Source organism: Mirounga angustirostris, unplaced genomic scaffold, assembly GCF_029215605.1.
Source record: "Mirounga angustirostris isolate CCGP_5_RB_7025 unplaced genomic scaffold, mMirAng1.0.hap1 SCAF_5, whole genome shotgun sequence".
Classification (NCBI taxonomy): Eukaryota; Metazoa; Chordata; class Mammalia; order Carnivora; family Phocidae; genus Mirounga; species Mirounga angustirostris.
Genome location: NW_026991713.1, coordinates 39,089,147 through 39,115,196, shown reverse-complemented (window position 1 = coordinate 39,115,196; position 26,050 = coordinate 39,089,147). Strand labels below are relative to the sequence as shown.

The window sequence follows — 26,050 nt, the reverse complement described above, 5'->3', positions numbered from 1 at the left end:
GTATACCCAGAATGAGACTGCTAGATTATATGGTAGTTCTCTTTTTAATTTTTTGCGGAACATCGATACTCTTTCCATAATGGCTATATGAACTGACACCTTCTTAAAACTGTAGGGGAGAATCCATTTCCTTGCCTTTTCCAGCTTCTAGAGGCAACTACATTCCTTGGCTCATGGTTCCTTCCTCCCTCTTCAAAATCAGCAGCATAGAATCTTCAAATCTCTGATTCTGAAAATCCTGCCTGTCTTTTTCACTTGTAAGGACTCTAGTAATTGCATCAGTTCTATCTGGATGTAACCCAGGATAACCTCCCCATCTCAAGATCCTAAATCACATTTGAGAAGTCCTTTTTCCTGTGTACAGTAACCTATTCATGGGTCCCAGGGGATAGCATGTGGACATTTTGGAGGAATTCGAATTCTGCCTACCACAAAGTCTAAGTTAAAACATCAAAAGCAGTTTAGAATTGACTTTGATTAAATCTTATGCATCAGTTTACCTTTGGGTTAAACAATATGAGATTAATTTATTAACTTGAAAATGAAAATAACATTTTTAAAGGAAAGCTTTTACACTAATCTATTATTTTCTGCTGAAAGGTCTTTAAGTTAAATGTTAAAATTGTTATAAAATTTCCATTTAATCATAGTTGGGTGACAGTAACAATAAGCTAATAGCTTTCTGCCAATAGCAATATTTTGATGAGCCCATTTTTTATTGATGCCATACTTTATATTATGGAAATCACTCTTGGCAACATCTTCTGCTCTTATTTATTTTTACTGGTTTTTTAATACAGAATGTTTTATTAAAAAAGGTTTCAAAGCTAAAGATGTTTCCCTTTGTATACATTTAAAATATATTTTTTTTAGCTAATAAAGATATATTTGAATTTCTCAAACTATTTCATCTATAGTTTTTCCTCTGTATAAAGTTTTTCTTGTATAAAATTGAAGGGATAATGAACACAACTGCTCTAAATATTAAGTGAGCTAATGAATGTAAAAACGGTAGCAGCTGCTTGCCCATATTAAGTAGGTCTTCCATCAATTTTTAGCTTAATAGAAAATATATAATATTTTTTTACCCATACTGAAACATTTCTATAACTACTACTAATGAATAATACTATAGATGGTGTTTCTCACCAAACTTACCAATTCAAGTATTTGGTTGATCTCCACAGAATTTAAGATGAGAATTCAATTCAAATAACTCAAATTAAAAATGGTGGTTTATATTCCAAATATCAGTTCAGTCAGGCTTTCATAGGTAGGGGTACACAAAATGATAACCTTAAGGTTTTTTTAATTCTATCTAAAGGTGCCAGTAAATTGTGAGGAAAATTTTGTGAGTTTCATATATTCAATATAGAATATTCAAAGTTAGAAATTAAGCTATTTGGGAGATCAAACCTAGAATATGGCAGCACTTTAAAAAATAAAAATCACAAAATAAAATTTTCTCAATGGTTATAATTTACCTTCAAGTTGCACTAGTTAAGATTTCCCCCTGTAATCCTATGTCCCTATGTCTTTAACTCCTTGTGATTAAATAATGTTGCTGTGCTTTCGCTATTTTCTTTCTGTGAAGTTGTCAAATGATCTCTGTCTTGTCCTGTGTAATTTAAGAGACTTTTATGTAACTCTCTGAGAGACTATCACACAAGTCCGACTAGAAGAATAATTTACGAGGTTCAAAATGAAGGGTCATTATTAATACTGTCTGAACTGCAATGAATATGTAGACTCTCTCGTTCATGCGTGGCAGGGTTTTAACTAGATCAAAAGAGGTATAAGGTTTTAAATGAGGTGTTATGAATGATATCATTGGTTACATACGTTTAATTAACATTTTTAAAAATATGATTGTTTAAGGAGATTAGAGAACATAAGAAAACATGGTGTTTGGTGTGGGCTTATATATTACTTTCCAATATTTCTTTGGCTGAAAACACAATTTCAGAAGTTGTGCTTTTATATGTCCTAAGGCTAACCTTTATTAGCCAACCGTAAGCTGGAATAACACGCATAGTAAGTGTTCGACAACAAAAGCTAAATGCAGAAGGACAGCAAAGAGTGGGGTTTTCTGAGTTTTGAAGAGAGGTTAATTTTTAAGTGCCTCTGCTTTACCGAAGTAGTCCTGACTTCTGTTCAGCAATCATTGATCCTAATGATGTTTATGTAGCTAGAAGAAAATAGTACTTTTTCTTACCATTTCAGTGTCCAGTGTCTCTTCTTAATTACAGCAGGCAAATCTAATTACTTCTTCTGATCAATCTCAATAGTTAAATAAATCCTTTCCGGGCAAAGTGCAATCTTAAATATTTCCACAAGAGCTTTTTTTATAATATAAGCACATGGTATAGGATACACCAAATAAGAAACGAGAATCACTTTTAGTAGATGGACAACTGTAATAGAAAAATGTTTTTATGTTTATTTATATATGCTCTATTATTTTAAAGAGCTGATAAATCTGAAGCCTTTTTACTAAAAAATCATCTCTTCCTCTCAATTTCCCCTAGCATATCCCCTGAACTTCCGTGTTTTTTTTTAATATGTATTTATTAGTGTACATGTTTATGTCCCCACATATACTTGGAGTGTTCCACATTACCCATAATACTTAGCTGTATGCCTTGAAAATAGATAGCTAACATCGAGCTCCTGCTATGTGCTGGATGCCATTCTAAAAGTTCTTGTGTATTAACTCCCTTAATTTTCAAAGGAGACGAAATAGGTACCACTATTATCTTCACTTTTTAGAGAAGGAAACTAACTCAGAACAGTTAAGCAATCTAGCCAGAGTCACACAGCCTGAAAGTGGCCATCCTGAATCAAAGCCTGGTTTCAGATCCACTGAACATAACCATTGCCCTGCGTCTGCAGACCCTGAGCAGGTAAATGTCCTACTTTTAGAGTGGGTGACTTTCAGAGCACCAAGTACTTCTTCCTCACCTTTATTACATTATATTTGTTTTCTCTGGTTATTCAATTGATGTCCGCCCCTCCCATTATACCCAGAACATATCGATAGAACCTCTAGTATTTAACAGATGAGTAATAGCAGCTAATATTTATTAAGCATTTACCATGTGCCAGGAAATGCATCTTATTTTAATCTTCAGGAAGTCTATGATACCTACCAATTTACCTCCACTTTAGAGATGAGGATACGGAGGCGGAGGAAAATTAGATGACTTGCCCAAGATCACAGAGCTAATAAATGATAGAGCCAGGATTTCAACTCCAAGGCCAAACTCCAGAGCTGTGCTCTGGATGAAGGAAGGAATGGATGAATGGAAATCTAGCTTGGAGGAAGGCATATTTGACATGTACAGAAGGGTGAAGTAGAAACAGAAACCACCATCCGGGCAGGGGAAACACGGGTAACATGATACAGAACAGTGTGTCTGGAGCGCTCAATAAATACAAGTTAACCAGTGAATACTTTTGTAGCCAATTGGTTAAAAGGCTTGTACATGAAATGTTTATTACTAATGCCTTCTACATCTTTTTTTCTTTCAGTGCCACCATGGGCCTTAATCGCCATAGCCATAGTTGCTGTCCTTTTAGTCCTGACCTGCTGCTTTTGTATCTGTAAGAAATGTTTGTTCAAAAAGAAAAACAAGAAGAAGGGAAAAGAGAAGGGAGGGAAGAATGCCATTAACATGAAAGATGTGAAAGACTTAGGGAAGACCATGAAAGATCAGGTAATGTCTTCATTCTGTATTACTTCTTTGATGATTTTATTAAAAGTTAATAAATGGCTTATTATTTTATACCAGATAAGTATAGAAGTAAACAACTTCTGGACAGATGTTACTGTTGTCAAAAATGCTTTGCAATCCTTTCATTCATTGCTCAACGTCCCAAAGTGCAATGAAAACATTTGGTAGGGTTTTCCAGGCTCCTAAGCATCTGACCCAGAAAAGGGCATCGACGACTGGCAGGGTCATCTTGACAGGCCCAGCAGACTGGAATGATGCCTGAGTATTTGGATTACATCTGTTCAGCCAGTTTTAATTGCATTTAGAGTTAGAGAAACAGAATCGAGAGTATCTGAATGCTTTCCCTCTTGGGCAGGGTGCCTTTCTCACATTACCACTGTTCATAATCACTGTTAAATCACTCAGACTTATGGCCGTTTATCACACTAGATGAAAATTACCATTCCTATAGATCCATCCACCTCAATAATAGGCGCTCAGGAAGAGTGAGTTAAACAGTGAGTTAAAAGGGAGAGAATTACGAGCTAGTCCTAAAGAACAGGGCATAATTTTAGGGCAAAATTCTTGTTTGGAAGAATTTTAGGGATAATGAAACCACAACACAGGTTATGGAACCCATCTGGCTGGGTTATCTTCCGGAGTCTCAGTAAGCTATTTGGATGTTCTTTACATCGTGGTCTATTTTTATTAAATTAACTGGATGATTTGGTTCAGAACAAAGTTTACTATTAATAGTTATAATTAAATGCCTCTTCAATATTTTTTAATCATTTTCATACTGGATATCTTTAAAGAATATTTAATTCATATTAACATAAAGGTAGAGCTTTTCCATAGAACGAACACTTTCAATTATCTTTGTTTCCTTTCAAATAATTCAAAAGTTTTATTTATTCCCAAATAGCAACATACATTGACAGTTTTTTTTTTATTTTTCTAAATGAATTAATTACTATTAATTGAACTCTTGACTAGGTGAATCTTCTTAAGAACAATTTAGTCAAGGAGGGCATTTTTAGCACATTTGCATAGTTTCCTAGTTAACCATCCACTCAGGGCACCAACTCCATTCCCCAGCTTGAGATTTAAACACCTTTTCTCAAAGATCCTGTAATGTCTGTTGACAACAATTTCACAAAGGCTCTTCTGCACTCACTCAACTTTTGTTTGGTTTCAAAGCTACAGAATGTATGCAGTGCCTGCCTCACACTCAGATTTGTCCTGAGCTCAGAACAACAAGGTTTACATTCTTCTGAGTTTCTAATCACAGCCACAGAATTTCGACCATAGGGTTCTTTTTTTTTTTTTTTTTAATTCTTATGTTCATAGGGTTCTAATAAGGCTTTTTCTCTTCTGTTAATTTGTTACATAAAAACTACAATTTGAAAACAGGTCTTGTTTATTGCAACATTTTCAATAACAAGTAGACCTTGACAGAGATTTCTTTAAACAGTTTATTGGGAGATTAGGTGTAAGAACAATGTGCTAGATGGACGGGGACTGAATAATTTGTATGTGAATTTCAGCTCTATCTAAGCAACCATTTGAGAACACAGCCCTATCATTTTCGTAACTATAATATAATGCAAATGTAATTTTCCCATATACAAGAATTAACAATTAAAAGCACTACATAATGTTAGATTATAACTACAGCATTTTTTTTCTAGCATAAGAAATTTGTTTTCTTCTTTGTGGAATTTGTTCTGTATGATGTAAGATTGTAATTTATAGTATAATAGTGGTGTTTATTACCCCTGTAATGACCTGGATAAATGACCAAGATCTCAAAATACTACATACAGAGAATTGATGGTGGTTAATTTTTCAATGATCATCTATTCCTTTGGATGAGAGAGGAAGAGAAAATAAGTCAAATAAGGAAATATTGGTAGGAAATCAGTGACAGTTTACAGTGATCTACTATTACAACAAAGTATTTAGGATTTCAACCACTCAAAAAGATCTCATCATTTTAAGTAAATTACTTGTCTATGTAGGATTTTATAGATCTTACTTTAATTTATGAACTATTAAATGTACAAAATGAAATGATTTGGACAAGCAAAAATAGGCCTTATCGGTAAACAGTTATATAACAGTAGCTTATGCTACTTTTTAAGGCACGCAATAGTAGCTAATAATGGGTTCTATTGTTTTATGAAGAGGAAGGATGAAGAAGCAAAATAGAATGTGCAGTTTTAAGAAGTACATCACATGGTGACCATTCAATCATCCAACTTCAGAACAGCCTAAGTTTTGAAATTCAGTAAAATTCTTAACTAATTACATTTTCAGAATATTTTAAACAGCGTATTGATGGGAACGTGAGGAAAACAAATGTAGTCAATGGCTCTCATTGAAAAACACAACAGATGTGAGAGGCATTTTAGACATGATTTCTTAAGATACATAGGCTCTAGGCAACCAGGAAGTTTTCACCATTTCAATGTATGTAAGAATGGACAGAAATTCAAATTCCAATGTTCATGGCTAACTGTCTCTATGTTAAAATTTTATAATCAACAGACTTCTAAAACTCCATAATGACAACAAACTCACTAGTAACAGTGTATTTATATAACATAAGATTTATATATAAAGGTTTTGTGTCTGTTTTTAATTCCTGGAAGCTTGAGAACACTGAAAATGCAGAGGGACGGTATCAAGTTGCAAAGTGATGGGTCTGGAAAGGTCATTTCTCCATGGGTTTTGCTCATGTGTGTGGATCTTTTAATTTTTATTTCTTCCTTCTATGTCCTCCTTATCTGTGTTATGTCTCATGACTGTTCTGGAACCCCCCCTTGCGGTAGGTCTCCTCTGCTCTTTAGAAACCCCTCGTCAACGCTCCAATACATTTAGTGGCCTGGCAGCTGGGGTTCCACAGCTCAGGGTGTACCATTCTGACACACATCAAGAGGCTGAACTAAATTGATTTTTTAAATAAATAAATAAAAGAAATCTGTAATAAAAAATAAAATAAATTGATTTTTTTTAAGATAAAGGGTTCTCATTTTAAACATTACTAACTGATTAAATAGAACAGTATTAGAAAGCTCAAGTTTTTAAATTGATGGGCACAGAAAGAAAATTCAGTCCCTTGTGCTACCTTTTGTAAGTGTGCCTTATCAAATCCAAACCTGAACAATTTCTCTTAGAAGAGCTTCTCCTTCGGATGGTTGTAAAATGACGCGCCTTTTGAATGTCGAAGCAAGCCAGAAGCATGTACACTAAATCTTTGAAATTTAAAACAAGATCTGATGTTCCCAGCACATAGCTTTCGCGACTGCAATTTAGCAAATCATCAAAACTGCTGGGTTTACAAGCATTTTCCTCCGCATTTTGTTGAGGGGCAGTGGGGGTGGGTAGAGGGGTGCTGCTCTTGAGATATTATAATAGCTACTGATTTCATAGGTCTGAATTTAATGTGATGGTACAGAAGACATCCTGCTTAAGCTCAGGCTTCAGGACAAGAACAGACTTAATCACTTCGGTGATGAACAGTGGCACTGAGAAATTATCGAAAATGTAGCCCTATTTCACACAGAGTAATTGCAGAGGTGGTCCTGCACCTTTTATTAGGGCAAAACCCACTTAGGAAGAAGGAGATTTATATCTCAGCTATTTCAAATTGCACTGGGCTGAAACATGATATGTAAATTATCAGTTCTGAAAGAGACTTTTAAAAAAGTATTTTAATCCATGAATTTTTTTTATAATTATGATAGAGTAACGTGTAGATTTTTCGACAGAAATACGTACTAAGTAGCTTGCTATTATTTTTAAAAACTTAAAATCTTATAGGGAGACAATTTAACTAAGCTGCAATTTTCTAAGAACATCTATGGGAGTGGTAAAGACTAACAGACAGCTAAGGTTTTGAAAGGGCAATGTGATTTCACTGCCTCAGCTCCTCTAATTAAACTCAGTTGTCTTTTCCGGTCACTTTACTAGCATGTTCCCTATAATGACCTATCCCCCGCCCAAGTTAAAAGATTAAATTTTTAAGTAATTAAATTGTTTCCTGCCTTTGGCTATCAGGAAACCAACATTTTACTACTCAGGAAAACATTTCGTATCCCAACTTTCCTACACAGATGTAATAATGGTAATTTTTAATTTTCCAAATTCATTGTAGGCTCCTGAAATATTTCAAGAAGCACAGAAAGGGAGGCACCTCCAACTACAGCTCAACTCTGTTCATATGCTCTTCCCACCCAAATGAGTTCTATTGATACAATGCCACCAAGTCTCGGGGTTTTTTTAGGATCAAACTGGAGTTAGCAGAGTAGAGCCAAATGGGAAAAGCTTGTCCATTTCAGTGCCATTTTGAAACACCACAGAGAGTCTCTGTGTAAATGCACGAGTGAACAGTAAAGCTTTCTCTCAGCAGAGAAGACAGACCACACACTCTGGAAGGTGGGAAGAGGCTGGGTGATGGAGCTGTAGTCTGGTGCCTCTTGCGTTTCTGAAATCTGGTTATACTTCTGCATTTGACTACAAGAATTCTCAGATTTAACCTGCTGACAAGAGTTAAAATTCCTTTACTTTGTCACAGATACAAAGCAGTCTCCCACTCTGCCTTATCTTGACTTCTGTGAGATTCTACAGTCCAGTCACACACACACACACACACACACACACACACACACAAAGGCAATGAAAATGCCATAACCAAAAACTAGGGAAGAAGATTTGCAATATACATAACAGAAAAGTTGAGACCACTAAAACACAAAGAGTCTCTAGAAATCAGTAAGAGCCAAACAAAACAATAGAACACTTAGCAAAGGATATACACCAGCAGTTCCCAGACAAATAAATACAGTTGGTTACCATAAAGATTTTCAAATTTTCCCATCTCACTAGCAATCAGGGAAATGTAATTTTATCATTTTTAATTTTGAATAACTACATATAGCTTTTAAAATTATTTTTCCTAATTCTCTAAAGCAATAACAATGCATATGCCTAGAAACAAAGCTTACCTAATATTTATAATCTTTATAACCTTTGATTTTCTTTCAGCAAAGTTGTTGCACTTCATGGGAAAATACATTATCTATTTTTATTTTCGAAAGAGAGGAGCATTTGAATGTATTTTGTGGGATGATGAGCTTTCTAGTATTTCATTTTACATTACACTTAAGTTTTAGATTATAAAGACTATTCAGTTGGTCCAAACAGAGTTCAGAACCACGATTTTTGTTCACTGATGCAAAATAAACGTTAATGCTGATTTCAGTTTGACAAAACTGCAAACGTAACTGCTTTTATTTTTTTTTAATCTCAAATAGATCCATAAATCAATTTAATTCAGCCTAGCTTTCTGTGGAGCTGTTACAAAAATAAAATGTTAAATTTCAACTGGAAGTGGGGTAGATTTTCCTCTAAACATGCATTTGCTGGTGGCATGTTTTTTCCACTTTTTCCATAACCATTATAAATGTATATGTGAAACATAGGAAATTAAAATTCTTTGAGAATCACTTATTCAGCTATCTTTCTTATAGGAAACAAGGCAAGAAAAGGCCACTCATTTCATATAAGTTCTCCACTGCATGTAACAATGATGTTTTACATGATGCTGAGCTTAGATCTCTTTAAACTACATGAATGTGAAACCTGGCCTGGTTAATAGCATGTTTGTCATACTTCTGAAAGAAGCAGTTTTACCAAAGCCAAACGTGAATCCAAGTCGACATTTTGTCTGCAACAACTTTACATTTTTCGCTTGCAATATTCTGAGGGGCTTTTCCATCGCTTTCATGTTGCTTGCTGATTGGGGAAGAAAATTCCGTGCACAAGTGGAATTTTAAAAATATATAAGCAGCAAATGTGAATGTGTGTCAGACAAATGAATTTCCAGCATCTTAGTGCTTGCTTCTAACAGCTTGGAAGTATAACCACAGGTCCAGGTTGATATGGGTTTCAACGAATTCACCTGAATTCTCATATACTTCATTTCCCTACTCCTAGGCTCTAAAGGACGATGACGCTGAAACAGGATTGACTGATGGGGAAGAAAAAGAAGAACCCAAAGAAGAGGAGAAACTGGGGAAACTTCAATATTCACTGGATTATGATTTCCAGAATAACCAGGTCTGAGAGGGGTGGGAAATGACTTCTAATTCCATTACGTTTTCTGAAATTACCAAGTAGAAATTGAAGCAAAATACTTCTTAAAACATTTCGTTTGCTGAGAAGGGAAAATGCAATTATCAAAGCTATTGATGAAATCATTTCTAAGTACAGGCAGTCCCCTACTTGCTAATTTAACTTCTGGTAATTAGAATTCACAGTATTCAAGCGATTACATCTACTTATGGCACTTACTGCAGGCAGGCAGAATACAAATGAACTTGCAGATAGTCGTTCTGATTCTGACAGCTCCCAGCCACAGTCTCACTCCTACCCGCCCATCAGCCTGAGCTACAACAATATCCCTTGGAATTCATGGAATTCGATCCCAACAGGGCAAGGAACTGCTGAGGTAAACCACCATTCAACCAAAGCTTTAAAACAAAATCTAACTGTTTGATAAGGAATCAAAGACGAAAAACTGACTGCCTTCCATGAATTTCAAAGGCAGAAATGCCTTCTGTAATATCATGATACTAGGTAAAATTCCTAGCACCAGTGAGTTAACCGTTCTAGGAAAGGAGAAAGACCAGCAACTTGATTTCTAGTGCCTGTGACTACTGCCCAACAGGTGTTAAGGAACTGAAGGCAGTGACAAAACAATCACTCCTGCTTCAACTTCTCAAAAAGCTGTGAAGTGCCACCTAGATGGATGATAATATTAGCTACCTTTTATTAACCGCATTAAAGGTAGCTCAAAGAAAAATGTTAAAAAATCTCTACATTAAAAAAAAAAAAAAAACCCTTTTAGGACCCACGAAATTGACCATGTCCCTTTACCTTCTGACTTGTTAAATGAAAACGCTAGGTAAGAATTAGTGGAGGGGTGCCTGGGTGGCTCATTCAGTTGAGTGTCTGACTCTTGATTTTGGCTCAGGTCACGTTCTCAGAGTCCTGGGATCTGCCAGCATGGGGCTCAGTGCTCCACGGCGGGAGTCTGCTTGAGGATTCTCTCTCTCCTGCCTCTCTGCCCCTCCCCCCCACCCACGCTCATGTGCACGCTGTCTCTCTCTTTCTCGCTCTCTCTCAAATAGATAAAAACTTTAAATAAATTTTAAAAAAAAAGAATTAGTAGAATCAGCTGAATAAGAGATCGAGCTCTTAAGAATCTTTAGGACAATGTCCTTGTCTGACAAAGGGAATTTTAACTCTGTTTTGCTTCACTTATCTTTTTGGATGAGGAAGAAGTGATACTTGTTAATACATTTACTACTAATGCAGCTTGTGTTATTTCATTGATGTTGAAATAACGATGTTGATGAGAAATGAACAATACATTAAAAAAAAAAAAAAAAAAAACCACCAATCCTCAGCTCTGACAACCAAAGTCCAAAGTCAGTAAGACTGGGAGAGTTCTATGTAGTTGCAAGAATTCTGGGTGGTATTTAGAAATCAACAATTTAAATAATGTCTTAACTTTCTGAATTTCTAGACGGTTCCTCATGAAAAATGTATTGATATGCTCTATCATACTAAAAAAATTTATTTGATCAGCTTCATTACAGCCCTGGCTAGTTATTTCATAACACATTCTAGAAAGCTGCATTTTGGTTACAGATACAAGTTTATAGGTATGGATTTATACACATTTATAAATATACCACTTATAGTTAATTAAATAGGACATTTGAGATCATTTCTATCCCAGCTACCAAAATTTGACAATCAGGAGTTGATCAAGAGCAAAACTTCCTAATATTTACATATTCTGATGAAAATGAAGGTCAACACTAACATGTAACATTTTTTCCAGAAACTTAACGTGACTTTATATATGTATCCAGTATTTTTTTTACTACTTTATTCTACTTTCATATTATCCAGTAGAAGTCTAGTGGTATCTCATCCTCGTTAGTCATAATTTTGAAACTTCTAAGTTAACTGGAGTATTTTAAGTATTATTTATAAAGCATCTTTAAGAAAATTGCACAGGATTTTTTTTTTACTCAAATATAATGAGTGCTTTTATTGTTCCCCTTCTAGCAAACATCAAATTTTTACAAAGGTATTTTATTCTGAGGATCTAGAAGATTCTACCTGATGAAATATTTTTTAATTAGTATGCATCAATTTTTTCCAAGTGTTTTCAGCTAATCTGATTTACAAAATGGTTCCTATGAGTCATGAAAAGATAAAGTCTGAGGAATTTTATTTATTAAGCTGTAATCAAATATACATGTTTGCTTACCAAAACTAAAAGTCAACCCTAAAATGCTCTAAATGAGAAGCTTTCATGGCAGAGGGAAATGTGATACTTGTCTCTCTAGCAGAAGGGGAGGAGGGGGGGGTTAGAAGTAATTCCACCCCTTATTAACAAAATATCCAAAAATCTTTAAACTATAAGTTATCTAGGTTTAAGGAGTTTAGGTTATAGCACTAGTGCATTCCCTGCCCAAAAGAACACTCATTTCAAAAAGTGAGAAGGAGGGGCGCCTGGGTGGCTCAGTCGTTAAGCGTCTGCCTTCGGCTCAGGTCAGGATCCCAGGGTCCTGGGATCGAGCCCTGCATCGGGCTCCCCGCTCCCAGCGGGAAGCCTGCTTCTCCCTCTCCCACTCCCCCTGCTTGTGTTCCCTCTCTCGCTGTGTCTCTCTCTTCAAATAAATAAATAAAATCTTAAAAAAAAAAGTGAGAAGGAGAAAATAGAAACTTGCTTATTCACATTGCTATCCACAGGCAAATTCCAAATACCAGTGGCAAAGCAAGAAACAAACTGTTTGCTTTACTACTCATGTCTTTATAATCTGATGTCTATTTTAGCTATTCTTTGACCATCCGTATTTTATATACCTACAATCCAGCACTCTTATTCCTACTGTTGTTATGATGATGTCACTAACATATTGAGCATTAAAATGGAAACAACAGTCATTCAGAGTATTGGTCCTGGTTAAAAATTGAGCCAACTAGCCAAAGCGCTCTTACAAACATGGTAGGTCAGTTTTACAAAAAATGAATGTGATTTTTTTTTTTTTTTTTTTTTTTTTAAAGAAAGTGAATTGCATTTCCACTCTATTTGGCTAAAAAGGCACAGGCTCAAATTTTTAGGCCTGATGTGAAAAGCTATAATGTAACCACATTTACTGACAAGTATGTCTTGAATAACCTTGAGTAAGAGTCTACTTTTGTTTCCCATGGGAATATAAGCCAGTCTGTTGATACAAAATATCTGATGATAGAGCATCTGGAAGAGTCCACTCACACCTTTTATTTTCTTACCAAAAACAACAATGCCAGCCTACACTCACATTCATAAGTAAGACAGGAATGTATCACTGAGAAAACAGACATGGAGAAATCTCTGCATTTGAAAAAGAAAAATCAGAAACTTAGTCACTTAGCATTAAAAACCCTATCTGTAATTTTACATTCATTTATGTGAAACCGAAATTATACTTCTTTGACTCCATGTCCTAGATTTAATTTCAGAATAAATAATAACTTTACTGTAAGTTAAAATAAAAAGTAGGCAGCATACAAATAAAGGTCAAATATGATAGAAACTTGCTCATCTTATTATTATCACAAAATATTACCCAATTTCTAAGAAATTTCTATTTTGCTGGTTTGAAGCTTTGAGTTCAGAATAAAAATTTCCTACTTTATAATCACAGACTTGTTATTGTTTAACAATTTATTTCCACTTACAAATCACGCCCTGGAAAGAAAAATAATGCACAAGGGCTTTTAGCAACTGGAAAGTTATTTGATTGCAACCCTTTTGCAAATATGACTTCCATATTTAACTGTAATCAGCAACCTTTTAAAAAGCCTCTTTTGTGCTGAAAACCAGGCTTCCTAGAGCCTGCATCTGTCATAATTAGGTTTCTGAAGTCTATATGGCTTGCTTCATTTGCCTTCTGTGTTTGGATTGATAAGAGAAATAGTTTATTAAAAGCAAAGAGGGAGAGAGAGAGATCACAATATGCAACATCGCGAACAAGTCAATCTTTTCCAAAATGTCCACCAATGCTTATGTTTGCTGTATTCTGTCTCTCATTTCAGCTGCTGGTAGGGATTATCCAGGCTGCTGAGCTGCCCGCCTTAGACATGGGGGGCACATCGGATCCCTATGTGAAAGTGTTTCTGCTACCTGACAAAAAGAAGAAATTTGAGACAAAAGTCCACCGAAAGACCCTTAATCCTGTCTTCAATGAGCAATTTACTTTCAAGGTATTTTTTTTTTTTTTTTGGTACTTACTAATAACTTTCCCTCTGTAGTTTTCAAGACCGATCTCATCCTGACACATACATAGACGTGCACATGGCCCCTTGTTCAGAGGCTCACAGATGAGTTTGTTCAGAATATTCAAAATTCTTAACTTCAGTCCAGTGAGGATTCAGTACTGCATTTAGATGTGGTCAAAGTGGGATTCGGCTCAGCCATTTCAGAATAGAATATAGCCTGGAAGATGACGGAACTGTCATTTCACATCTAAAAAGGAAGGTTAGACTTGAACGTGTCCCCCTCTCTAAAATAAAGCCCAAGGAAGAATGAAATTATTCTTTTTCTAAGTCTCGAAGTTCCTGAAAATAAACCACAATCTCAGAACTGAGTAAGCTGTGTTCCACTGTTTAAATGGTACAAATTGTTTTTATTCTCATTGCAAAATTCTGTGTATACAGGGGCAATCCGAGCACACAGAAACCATTCTTAACCTATCAATAAAAAAGGATAGGAACCCCTTGTTTTTGCACATTTCTAGCATTTTCCCTCAACTGTCATCTTTTCCCTAGTGTTCTTCATCTTGTTGAGACACCTCAGTTGACAATCACCAAGAGAGATTCTGGCCATAAGATAATAACTGGACAGGAAAACGTGCTCTGCGGGCCTCAGGCATCTCTGCATACACAAGTTCTGTAGCTCTTGTCTTGAAGTCATGCATAAAAACAGTGCTTTGGTAGCTATCTTTAATATATGAAAAGAAAATTTTAATTCATTACTTAAAATAATACATTTCTGAAAAATGAAAGGTCTGTAAATACGCCAGTAGGCAGATTCAGAATCCCTCCTCTATCAGCCAGCCTTCGCGAAAGCATGTGCCTCATGTAGGCAAATACTAGGTATGAAATAAATGGATGAAACCAAGGGCATGAGTCATTTTCTCAAGCCCTGTTTCCAATTTCGTAAAAGAGCAGTGTCTTTCTCTTCACTCTGAAATTTGAGGTTTTAAGACAAAAAAAAATCCCCAATGTCTTGTCAGTAATCTTTTCTAAAAAACTACACTTTTCTATACCCAGAGAGTTCATTTAGAGTAGCAATAAAAACATTCTGAAACTACTCCGCTTACAAAGAACTAATCACTACAGCCAAAACACCACAAAACAAAATGAAAATAAAACTAATAAAATATTGCAAATGGTAATCACAGTCATACTATTTGACTGTGTTTTAACCTCAATTTAGGTCAGCGTTTTCTAACCATGATTTAGTAAGCAGATTCTTAAATTTGTTGATTTACTAAAGGGGGCTTTCTGTTTTGAGTTATTCATATGTTAATTTTAAAAAATGTATTCCTAAAATCTGATGAAGAATTTCTGTGGCCTCATGAAGTTTAATTATTGAAATTTTTAAATTGCCTATAAAATTTTATCAGGTTCCATTTTATTTCAAGAATGTTGATCAAACCATAAATCAACCCAAAGTATAATATATTTTGATACACTTAAGAACCATGCTGCTGTTTCCAGAGAATTAGTTAATTTCGCCAGTAGACAGTGTAGATTACGCGTCTTGAAATGCCAATAGGCAAGATGATAGAACAGAAGCACAACAGTTTAAAGAGGACAAGCTTTAAAACCGAGTTCAAATCCACTTGACATGAACTTGACATCCCCAACCTAAGTGTTGCTTTTCCTCAAAACAAATTCCCACCTGAAGGAGCTACTAATCATTCAAATACCAAAGAAGTGCCTACTGTGTCAGCACTCTGCTAAATGCCTCAAACAGCCCTGGGAAGTGGGCCCTACTATTAACACTATTTGATAGATGAAAAGTGTGTAGTTGGTTCACTTGCCCCAAGCCCTTCAGCCGGGAAGTGGGAAAACCCAGGCCCGGGCCTGCCAAACCCCAAGCCCAGGTTTTCTGACTAATGTTATTTCAATAGAATCACCAAAAAAAAAAAAAAAAAAAAAAATCCAGAGTAATTTCAGAAATAAGATGAAATTTCTCAGAGTTTATCCCTACTCTAAAATTCATCTCTTCCTTTGAAACTCAGTTTTGAGAAGGGTTTATTTTTTTCTTCTAAAATGGAAAAGGTATTGTTCCTCCTTTTTAATCAAAGTATTTTAATCAGATTCCCAATAGATGACAAGTGACAAAAAAACTTTTGAAAAACTAGAATTTCTTATACAGTTATAGTCAAATATGCTTCCTTCCCCCTCAATATATAGAGTTCACTGAGAAATGTTTGAGGAAGCAAAGACAACCATTTGCACCGATAAATAAAAATTGATCAAAACTTCAATACAGGTCTAAACAATTTCTTAATTAGGCATTTCTACCCAATTACTGAAGCATAGCTTACTTAGATCGCACTACTTTCCCTGAATATTAAAAATGTCACTAATAAAAATCCCAACCCATAGCATCTGTCCCAGATCTATCTGAACAGCTGGAGAATTCATCAGTTCTGGGCCTTTTGCCACAACTCATCCTAAAAAGTGTCATACCTAAGAATGAACTTCAAGATCTATATTATAATGCATCTCTGATATTTAAAACATCAATTTTATAGTCAGTTCCTGTCAATCAGTAAATTATTTTAGGGAGTAGGTGAGGCAACTTGTGAATTTCATTTCAATCCTTTCTGACTCCTAGCATATCTTTTTATAAATCACTGCTCCATTCAACTGTGCCATCCAAATGGCTTGAAAGAGTTAATAGAACTTTTGAAACAAGTTTTCTACCCCAAATAAGCTGAAAATATAACTGATTAACAATAGCAAAATATTCTACAAGTAAAACTTACACAATCAAGTGCAATTCGCTTGGTTTATTCTTCTAACAAACAAATTCCCACCTGATCATTCTAATCATTCAAATGATAAATATTTAAGTGCCTGTGTGCCAACACTGTTAAATCTTAAAGTGTTTATAGCATGACTAATAGTAAGCCTCATTATCAGTAATACTAATTGCTTCTAAAACTTTAGGATAAAGTGATAAGATGACTATGGTTAAGTCTCTATTTTCTCCCAATGTGAGCCCCAAGCAGTTATTCAAATGATTCCATTTTTTTTAAAAGCACGATTATCCTCATTTTGTTTCTGCAGCTAAATATTGAAATTAAACACTATAACCAAGTCATCCATTTTAAGCATTTTTGTGACCAGATTTTTATCCTCATCTCTTTATTTAGGTGCCGTACTCAGAATTGGGTGGCAAGACCCTGGTGATGGCCGTGTATGATTTTGATCGTTTCTCCAAGCATGACATCATCGGGGAATTTAAAGTCCCCATGAACACAGTGGATTTCGGCCATGTAACTGAGGAGTGGCGTGATCTGCAAAGTGCTGAGAAGGAAGAGGTAAGGAAAACATTAGCATCTCTAATATGACAAGCTGTACTCACCACTTCCTCCTCACATAAGAACCTATTGAGAGACGCTCTCTACACAGGATGATGTGGGCCTCCAGCTGCTGACAGCTGGGAAGATAGGGTTAAGGGATTGATTGCATCACCCCATTAAAAAGGATACAGGTCTTCTGGGCTTATTTGAAAGAAAAGAGAAAGATCTGTGCCCACCGTTGTCTATAATTTCCGGGACACACACACACACACACACACACACACACGCCCACTATCTGCTTCTAAAAAGCTTACAAAATGCCAGACACGCACACATCTACTTCTTTAAAGTGAAAAATCATCTTATTCTTTGTATCTTTCCACAATCATTTCGTGTTTTCTACATAGGTTATGTAGCTATTAAACAGAAATAAAATAGCACTTTTCCCTTGATTATGTCTGCATATCACAGACCGTTCATTATTTCCCCTACAGATATCAGAGCATGATGGGTGGAACATCAAATATAATTCACAAAGGCTGATATTAAATCCATTTTTTAAATGACTCACATTTTTATAGTACTCTTCACGTTGTTTTTTCCCCAGTTTTCATAGTTCAGCCCAGGATTTTTCTGTGATTTAAAAAGGGAAGTTCAATATCTTTAGTGCATTTAAACTAGGTAATAATCAATTCGATTTGATTATGCTAGGCCTGCCTAGCGTTTTTTTGTGCAAATGTCTCAATAGGCCAATATCAGAAAGGCAAACAACTCTAGCTTCCCTGAATTCCTAAAGCAGCTCTTTTTTTCCAGCCATTTTTGGGGTCCTGACAATCTCTTGGGTGATTATAAGCCCAAGAGATTGTCAACAGCCTCCTTCAGTGAGGATCCAAAGAACAGTGTCAAGTGTGATCACGTCAGGGCCACCAGGGAGATCAAAGAGAAGCCCAAGCCCTCAGAGAAATTCAACCAAGCCCATCACCTGGGAGTCCTCTCAACCTAAGATGTTCTGTGACCAATGTAACTAAATGAGGTTTTAGAACAGGTTTGTTGATTGCTGTATGAAATCGAATCTTATTAGTCCTCCAAAATTATTATGTAGTTGTAAAAAAGGAATAAAAGGTTTCTGAGTTGAGCTCTGCTTTCCTTTGGGAAAGAAAGATATATAACTTAACCAAATATGTTAGTCGAAATTAGATTCGTGGATACTGAAATCAATTTAGCCCCACTGTGGATATCATTCAAAACCCACCCAAGGATAATATTGAGTTGGTAAATTTTGTTATTTTTATAAGTAATTCTTCTCTTTGAGTGAACTAGTATCAATATTAAATCCAAGATCTGTTTGAAAAGAATCACTTGATCATAACGTTTCTATTGAAGAAAGTAATGAGCTATTTCATTGAATTATTTTATTTGACTGAAATATTTTACTTTGTATGTTCCTTGCAGTTGGGGTGCAAAGTGGGACTGTAACAAATATTCATTAATGGCAAGGTTCTTATTAGTTGACTGGTTAATGGTTAGCTTGTTGGTTGAGAATCAAAATATGACCCACTCATGCTTCACAATGGCTACCTGTCCAGAGTTCATACTCCCCACCTTCACCTGATAACTATCAAGTGGTATGGTATTCCAAGATCACACTTACTGGGTTTCTGAAAAGTTGGCAAATATTTTTGCCTGAATTAAGAAAATGTTTCAGAAAAAAAAAGAAAGAAAAGAAAGAAAAAACGAAAGAAAGAAAGAAAGAAAATGTAAAAGCCATCAAGCAGTTTTCCTCTTTCAAAAATTCTTTGAATACAGGCAGAGTTTGAGACTTGACAGTAAGCTGACAGGCTTGACTCTAGAATCTAAAAGAGTAGATAGACTGCCCAAAAAGAATCACATTTTTCTTCTCACTCTCTTACTTGCCCTCCTTCTCTCTCTTCTATTTCTTTCTTTCTTCTTCCATGTCTTCTCTCCCTATCTAAGAAAAAATATGTGGCTATTTACTGTATATTGCTACATTTCCGGAACTGTGTAGGTACTAAACAAAGTGAAACAGGTAGACACTGCTCCTGCTTTCATGGTATATGGTGTGGTCTCCTTTTCCTTCCTCACGCCAACCTTTGCTTTGCTTATTGTCAGTGACCCTGGTTTCTGGAAATAGTCCTGTCTGGAAGATCAAACACTCCTCGGTTTCAATTCTGACGAATCCATTTACCAGCTCAGAGAACTTGGACATGTCACTTAAGCTCTCTAAAATTCAGTCTGTTGATCTAGAAAGTGGTTTACCATTATCTACCCCTTGTCTTGCAGATTAAGTAGGATAGAGTATAAAGTGCCCAGTGTAGAGCCTGGTATGTGTAAGTGTCCAATAAGCAAGAGATCTCCCATTCTTTCTTCTTGGCCAATCTTTCTTGTGTTCTTTCACTTTGTTTTTACCTCCCTATTCATTCTGGCCTTTTCCCTTTATCCAAATCTACTTCGCTCTTTTTCTCACCACCATTGTATTTACTGAATGTCTCTGCAAGTTTTTAATGGTAAATAATTCTACAACTACATTTTTAAACTCTTGAGCCTTTCCTCTTTGATATCAACTTAGGAATAGTAATTTTTGGTTTGAAGTTGAGTGACTATTTCCTTTTATCATGATATAGGAAGCCTCATAAAACAGATGTCTAGTTTATGAACTATCTCTACATGACTAGAACCAGATATAAAGTTCTTCATAATAAATGAAGATTCCAATCACGTTCTTGTACCTGAATAAGTACTTATTCTCACTGATATGTGCTCTATTTTTTTTCATGCTACTGTCCATTAACCACAGAAAATTATAGCTGTGTGAATAAATTGTAGTCTCAGATTGACTTTGGTTCTCACAATTTTAAAGATATTGTTTTTTCCATTTTACATCAACATTCTGTTCATGATGTTCATTTTCTTTTATCTAACAGTATTAAGTGTTGTTTTAAATATAATGAGTGAGGGGCGCCTGAGTGGCTCAATTGTTTAAGTGACTGCCTTCGGCTCAGGTCATGATCCTGGAGTCCCGGGATCGAGTCCCACATCGGGCTCCCTGCCCAGTGGGGAGTCTGCTTCTCCCTCTGACCCTCCCCCTCTCATGTGCTATCTCTCTCTCTCTCTCTCTCTCTCTCTCTCTCATTCTCTTTCAAATAAATAAATAAAATCTTTTAAAAAAGAAAGATAATGAGTGAAATGGGGAAGGAATTCAAGAAACAGCTTTGGAATCTAGAAACTGAACCATTCATCACAGTAGTCTGGTTCAGGTTGACACTTGGATTTAAGCAGGTTAAATCCAACCCACTGAGATCCAACCCTGTGATTTTGGCTTTGTTGCCAGAAAGTAAAAAATTATAAAAGTCGTAAGATGATGAAGCAACTATGTAAGTTAAAAAATTGTTATTTTAGTGATCAACTAAATGTGCAAGCAATTTAGGGGGAAAAAATGGAAGTAGCCTTATCTGGAAGTTACCAAGCACATGTTGAAAATGTAAAGGTGTTTGAAAGAGATAAGCTATGCCAGGAAGAGCCCTAACAAGCACACGGCTCCCACTGTTAGATTCCAGCCCCTAGGAAAAGCATCTCTGACCAGGTTTCTATTCTGACTTGATAAATTTCTATGACACAGTCAAAGCCACCTTACTGGTTTGGGTTCACTCAAGTTCTATCTCCTTCCACCTCCCAACAGATGAAGATGGAATTTGACTTTACGGACCACTAGACCTTTTTCTTCCTTTTGTGCTTCTTTAAAACAGAAATGTACATCCTCTGAGTGGAGAGACAGTAACATAAAGCTTTTCCTTATTTTCCATTTTTTAGTATAGGGCCTCAAAAATCATCCTTTTACAAAAGGTTTTTAATCACCCATTTGCAAAAGATTTCTACTGTGTATAACCTCAGGCTATGTTTTTGAGATTTTCTTTTTAATCATTCAAAAAATATTGATGCCGCCCACAGGTCAACCCTGAACCCAGCCTTCCTACTTTTACAATAGTCCATTAAAGTGATACATCTACTTAATTACTTCAAATGTTACAATCAATGGCTATAATTCCATTTTTCTTTTTAAATTTTATTTATGATTTTAGAAATTGTCACAGTTCTGCACCCCAGCATCAGATATATTTTTAAAGCACTTAGATCCTTATTTTTTTAGCATTTTATCCCTAATTTTTTAAATGTATTTTTAGGATTTTGTCCCTTATTTATGTATTTTTAACCTCTACTACTACTTATCTCTAAAGACAGCATAAGAAATAGATACTACCAGAAAACAACTGAGCTTTTTTTTATTTTTGAGCATATCTGTCTTATGACTTTACCAGTGCTGGGGTTTTTTTTCCCTCCATTGGAGAATAAGTCTATCACCTCTGGTTTGTGTAGAATTCGTTAAAGAGTAATTTTTAAATGAGATTCTGTAATCCAGTGCAAATGGAAAAAAAATTGATTGCTGAATTAAAGCTAGTTGGGACATAATTTAATTAGTATCCAAGCAGAAGGGAAGAGAAACTACTTTAGTGTCTTAATAGAAAATCAATTTTGCAACAAAATTTCACATTTTTAAGCCTAATTAGAAAAACATTTACTTCACAGAAAAGCATTTGGACAATACATATTCAGTCAAATGGCAAAAGTTATTCAGCCTCCAATGGTCAATTACTTGATATTTCTTTGGAATGGGTTAAAGTCATTATTCCTTGTGACATCTTTCATTTCCAAAGATCATAGAAGAACTGATGTTATTTCTAAGTATACTTAGCAGTCAGAGGATAACTCATACCCTCTGAGAATCTCTGCACAACAAATCAATGCCCTGAATGGAAATCCTCACAAAAGGTTAACTGGTGGAATTTTAAACATGGATGCCAAAAATAACCTTCCTTGTCATTCACAAGCTATCACATTAGAGAAATCCAACAAAGACACTTATTTTGATCCATAACATTACAGAAAGTTATATTTATTTGTATTTGTTTCCTTGTTCATTGCCTATCTTCCCCCCCAAGACTATAAGCTCCATCCCAGCAGTGGCCATACGTATTGTTCCCCACTATGAAGCCAAGTTTGATCACAGAGGCAAGCACACAGTAGGTGTGCAAAAATATTTTTGCTTGAAGGAATGGGGGAAGATGTTTATTATACTGTGAGATATTTCAAAATTCCCTTTTTAAAGTCCATATCAGAGCGCCTGGGTGGCTCAGTTGGTTTAAGCGACTGTCTTCGGCTCAGGTCACGATCCCGGGGTCCTGGGATCGAGTCCCACATCGGGCTCCCCCTGCTGTGCAGGGAGTCTGCTTCTACCTCTGCATCTGCCTGCCACTCCCCCGGCTTGTGCGCTCGCTAGCGCTCTCTCTCTGTCAAATAAATAACCTTTAAAAACCTTTAAAAAAAAACAAATGAAGTCATATCAATAATAGTAATTCTTTTCTTGTTTTAGAAATGAATTTTAGAGTATTCTGAAAGCCCATCAACAAAATATCCTAGCATTAAACAATGAAAATGGTTTAATACCTTTTTGGGTATTTTGGTCTGGTTTTTTTCCCCCCCCCAAGATTTTATTTATTTATTTGAGAGAAAGAGAGAGAGCATGCACATGAACAGGGGGAGGGGAAGGGACAGAGAATCTCAAGCAGACTGGGGGTCCAATGTGGGGCTCTATCTCATGACCCAGGAGATGATGAACTGAGCCAAAACCAAGAGTCAGATGTTTAACTGACTGAGCCACCCAGGCACCCGGTCTGTTTCTTTTAATTAAAAGAGAGGGATGATTAGCAAAATCACTGTTACTGCTTTTGTTGATGGTCATAAAAATGATAATAAGTTGTTAAGGTTTATTCAGTATGTTGTTCTTCTCTGTAACGTTCTCATCACCCTGTTTCCATAATGCACTGAGAGCTTGTGGTTTAGCTTAGTTTAACTTTATTTAAAGTTAAAGTTAAAGCTTTGATGTAAGTCTCCACTTGCAACATGGAAATTTACCCAGAAGGAAGTGGAAAAGAATCAGCTCCAAGGAGAATTCAAAGAATGTGAACAAATATCTAAATTTATCATAGAGTATTTATTGCTAGTCAGATTTATAACACAGATATGATACAATGGTATTGAGTTGTCTTATATTTTAGTGCATTTAGTACATATGTGTTCATTTGATAGGACTTGGAACATAATTCCCTTTCAACTATTACAGAAGTAGAGTTGCCTTTGATTTTTTGGTATGTTTTTTGGCCATCACTATGGTTTACTTGATTTTGAGTCTTTGGTCAGAATTTCAATCACCAATTATAAATGCATCATTGTACATAATAAGTATTGTCTGCTCCATGATGTGGTTTCTAAGAACATCAAAGGAAAAAGCAAATAACTTGAAATATCCCTCTAGTGTGTAGTATAACTTGATTGCCTTTCTAGTTAAGAAGACTTTTCATGCACAAATGGATGAAACCAAATCCTCACGTCACTAAGTTTCTAAATGAAAATTTAATATCATTTTTTTTTCATTGTGAATTCTCTAGAAAAGTGATCTAAATTTAGACTTTAAAGAATTAAATTGGGGGAGACAGACTCTGGGTATTTTCAAAATACCCTTTGATGACTTTCCATTGTCATCCTTTAACCTGCTGCATTACCCTCCCCCCTTCACAGTTCTCACCACCCAGAGGCCTGTGTTCCCAGCCCTGCTCTCGTTTCCAAAATTCACCTTCATTAAAACTTACTTTAAATTCTCCACCTAAGCTATAAACACAATTAATAACAGCTACCCTTCACTGAGAGTCTACTGTGGGCCAACAAAAATAATTTTCACAACACTCTTCTAAATTGAATTATATCTGTTTTACAAAATGAAGGGATAAGACCTGAAGCCCAGGAAATTCCGAATCATTTGTCCAAGTTCAGACAACCCATGCCAGAGCCAAAATTCAAACACAGGTCTAAAGCCCACACTGGTTTCTACTTAACCACACCGTCTTCATTAGACGATCTTTTTCAGTCTTTTCAGCCCCCAAAATATAGCTGTAAACTCAATTTAAAGGCACCAACAAAAAACCAACTGATGGGAACTAGTTTTTCTCAGCTTTGACTTATTTTTTCAGCATCTTCACATTTGGTCAGTTTGCTTTGACAACTTACAACTGGTGAAAGTCTACATATATATTTTCCCTCTCAAATATTATAATATATTGCAAATGCATGTAACATAGCAAAAAGAAAAAAACAACAACTCTGGCATTTTGTTTCTTAATACTTCATAAATACTCAGCATGAATTCCTGCCCAAGATACAAAGCCTTCAAATGCAAAGGCACAAACGTGTTATTATTCACTCATGAGTGCTGATGAACTTAATGAAGGCAGAGGAATTTCTCTTTCGTTTAAAAAAAAAATAAGTAGAATATAAATTCCCATCCATTCATTTAAAATATATTAAATATCTGTGAATTTAGTATATAAAAGTATATCGTAAAGTATATGAAGTATACAAAACAGAAAATTAAGACTCACATATGGCAAGTGGCAATAATGGTAACAAAACTTTATAATCCAAAACAACCAAAGCTTCCGGAAGAGCAGAGTAAGAAGTGTAAATTCAAATGTACTGTATGTTTTAAGAAGAAAAGGTATGGGGGTGCCTGGGTGGCTCAGTCATTAAGCGTCTGCCTTCGGCTCAGGTCATGGTCCCAGGGTCCTGGGATCGAGTCCCACATCGGGCTCTCTGCTCAGCGGGAAGCCTGCTTCTCCCCCTCCCACTCCCCCTGCTTGTGTTCCCTCTCTCTCTGTGTCTCTCTGTCAAATGAATAAATAAAATCTTTAAAAAAAAAAAAAAGAAGAAGAAGAAGAAAAGGTATGGACAGGGAGGCTCCACTGAAGACTTGAAAAAGGTGAACCAGTCTTTAAAACAGAGAATTTGAATAGGCAGAAAGAAATGGAGAATGCCTCCCAGAAGCGAAAAAAAAATCAGCACAAGCAAGTTTACAGAGCAGAGACCACCAATAACAGGCCCAGCCCAAAGTGGAGTGAAAGCTTGAACAGATACCCTGTGATTGGGATAAAGGAGACTGAATGAAGTGGTGTAGTGACAGTTTGTCCCTTAAATATCAGATGGATGAATCTAGACTCAGGTCACCAAGTGAACCTTGTTCTTCCCAAGGACAAGAGCTGGACGAGAAAGGCCAGACCCACATCTACGCTAAACACTCTACTAACTGCTTCTGTCACATTATTTCATGTACTTCTCGGGGCAGTCCTGTGGGGTAACTCTTCTTATCTCTATTCCACATATTAGAAAACATAATTTGCCCAGTGCCACCCAGAAAACAAGCAACAGAGCACAAATTTAGACCCAGGTCTGCCTGAATCACAAGCCCATTTTTCTCTCTCCTCTGCCATTTAGCCACTCGGTTGACTGAAGCTCAGTGAGTACAAGGATGCTGTCTCATTCACCTTATCTCCAGAGCCTATCACTGTGCCTGGAACACCTACAGTGCTTAAATATTTCCAAGTGAATTGAACAAATTAGAATGAAATGAGAATTTTATCAAACATACATCCTGAGTTATACCACCTTCAGGGAAGTGATCTTTGAAAGATGCCCAGTTATCCCAAGATACTGTACCCCAAAATCTTTTAAATTCTATTTCCTCTCTCCAGAAGCCTTTCTCAG

The 26,050-nt window shown here is 35.9% G+C and overlaps 1 protein-coding gene across 1 annotated transcript in view; it reads left to right on the top strand.

Annotated features, from left to right (window-relative positions):
- The window catches only part of SYT1 (synaptotagmin 1), a 405,214-nt gene that overhangs the window by 251,063 nt on the left and 128,101 nt on the right, over positions 1–26,050 (top strand). The window contains exons 4-7 of the mRNA XM_045872916.3: positions 3,532–3,716; positions 9,714–9,836; positions 13,878–14,045; positions 17,234–17,401. Of these exons, the coding sequence (XP_045728872.1) occupies positions 3,532–3,716; positions 9,714–9,836; positions 13,878–14,045; positions 17,234–17,401 (644 nt within the window). The remainder of the gene's footprint in view (positions 1–3,531; positions 3,717–9,713; positions 9,837–13,877; positions 14,046–17,233; positions 17,402–26,050) is intronic.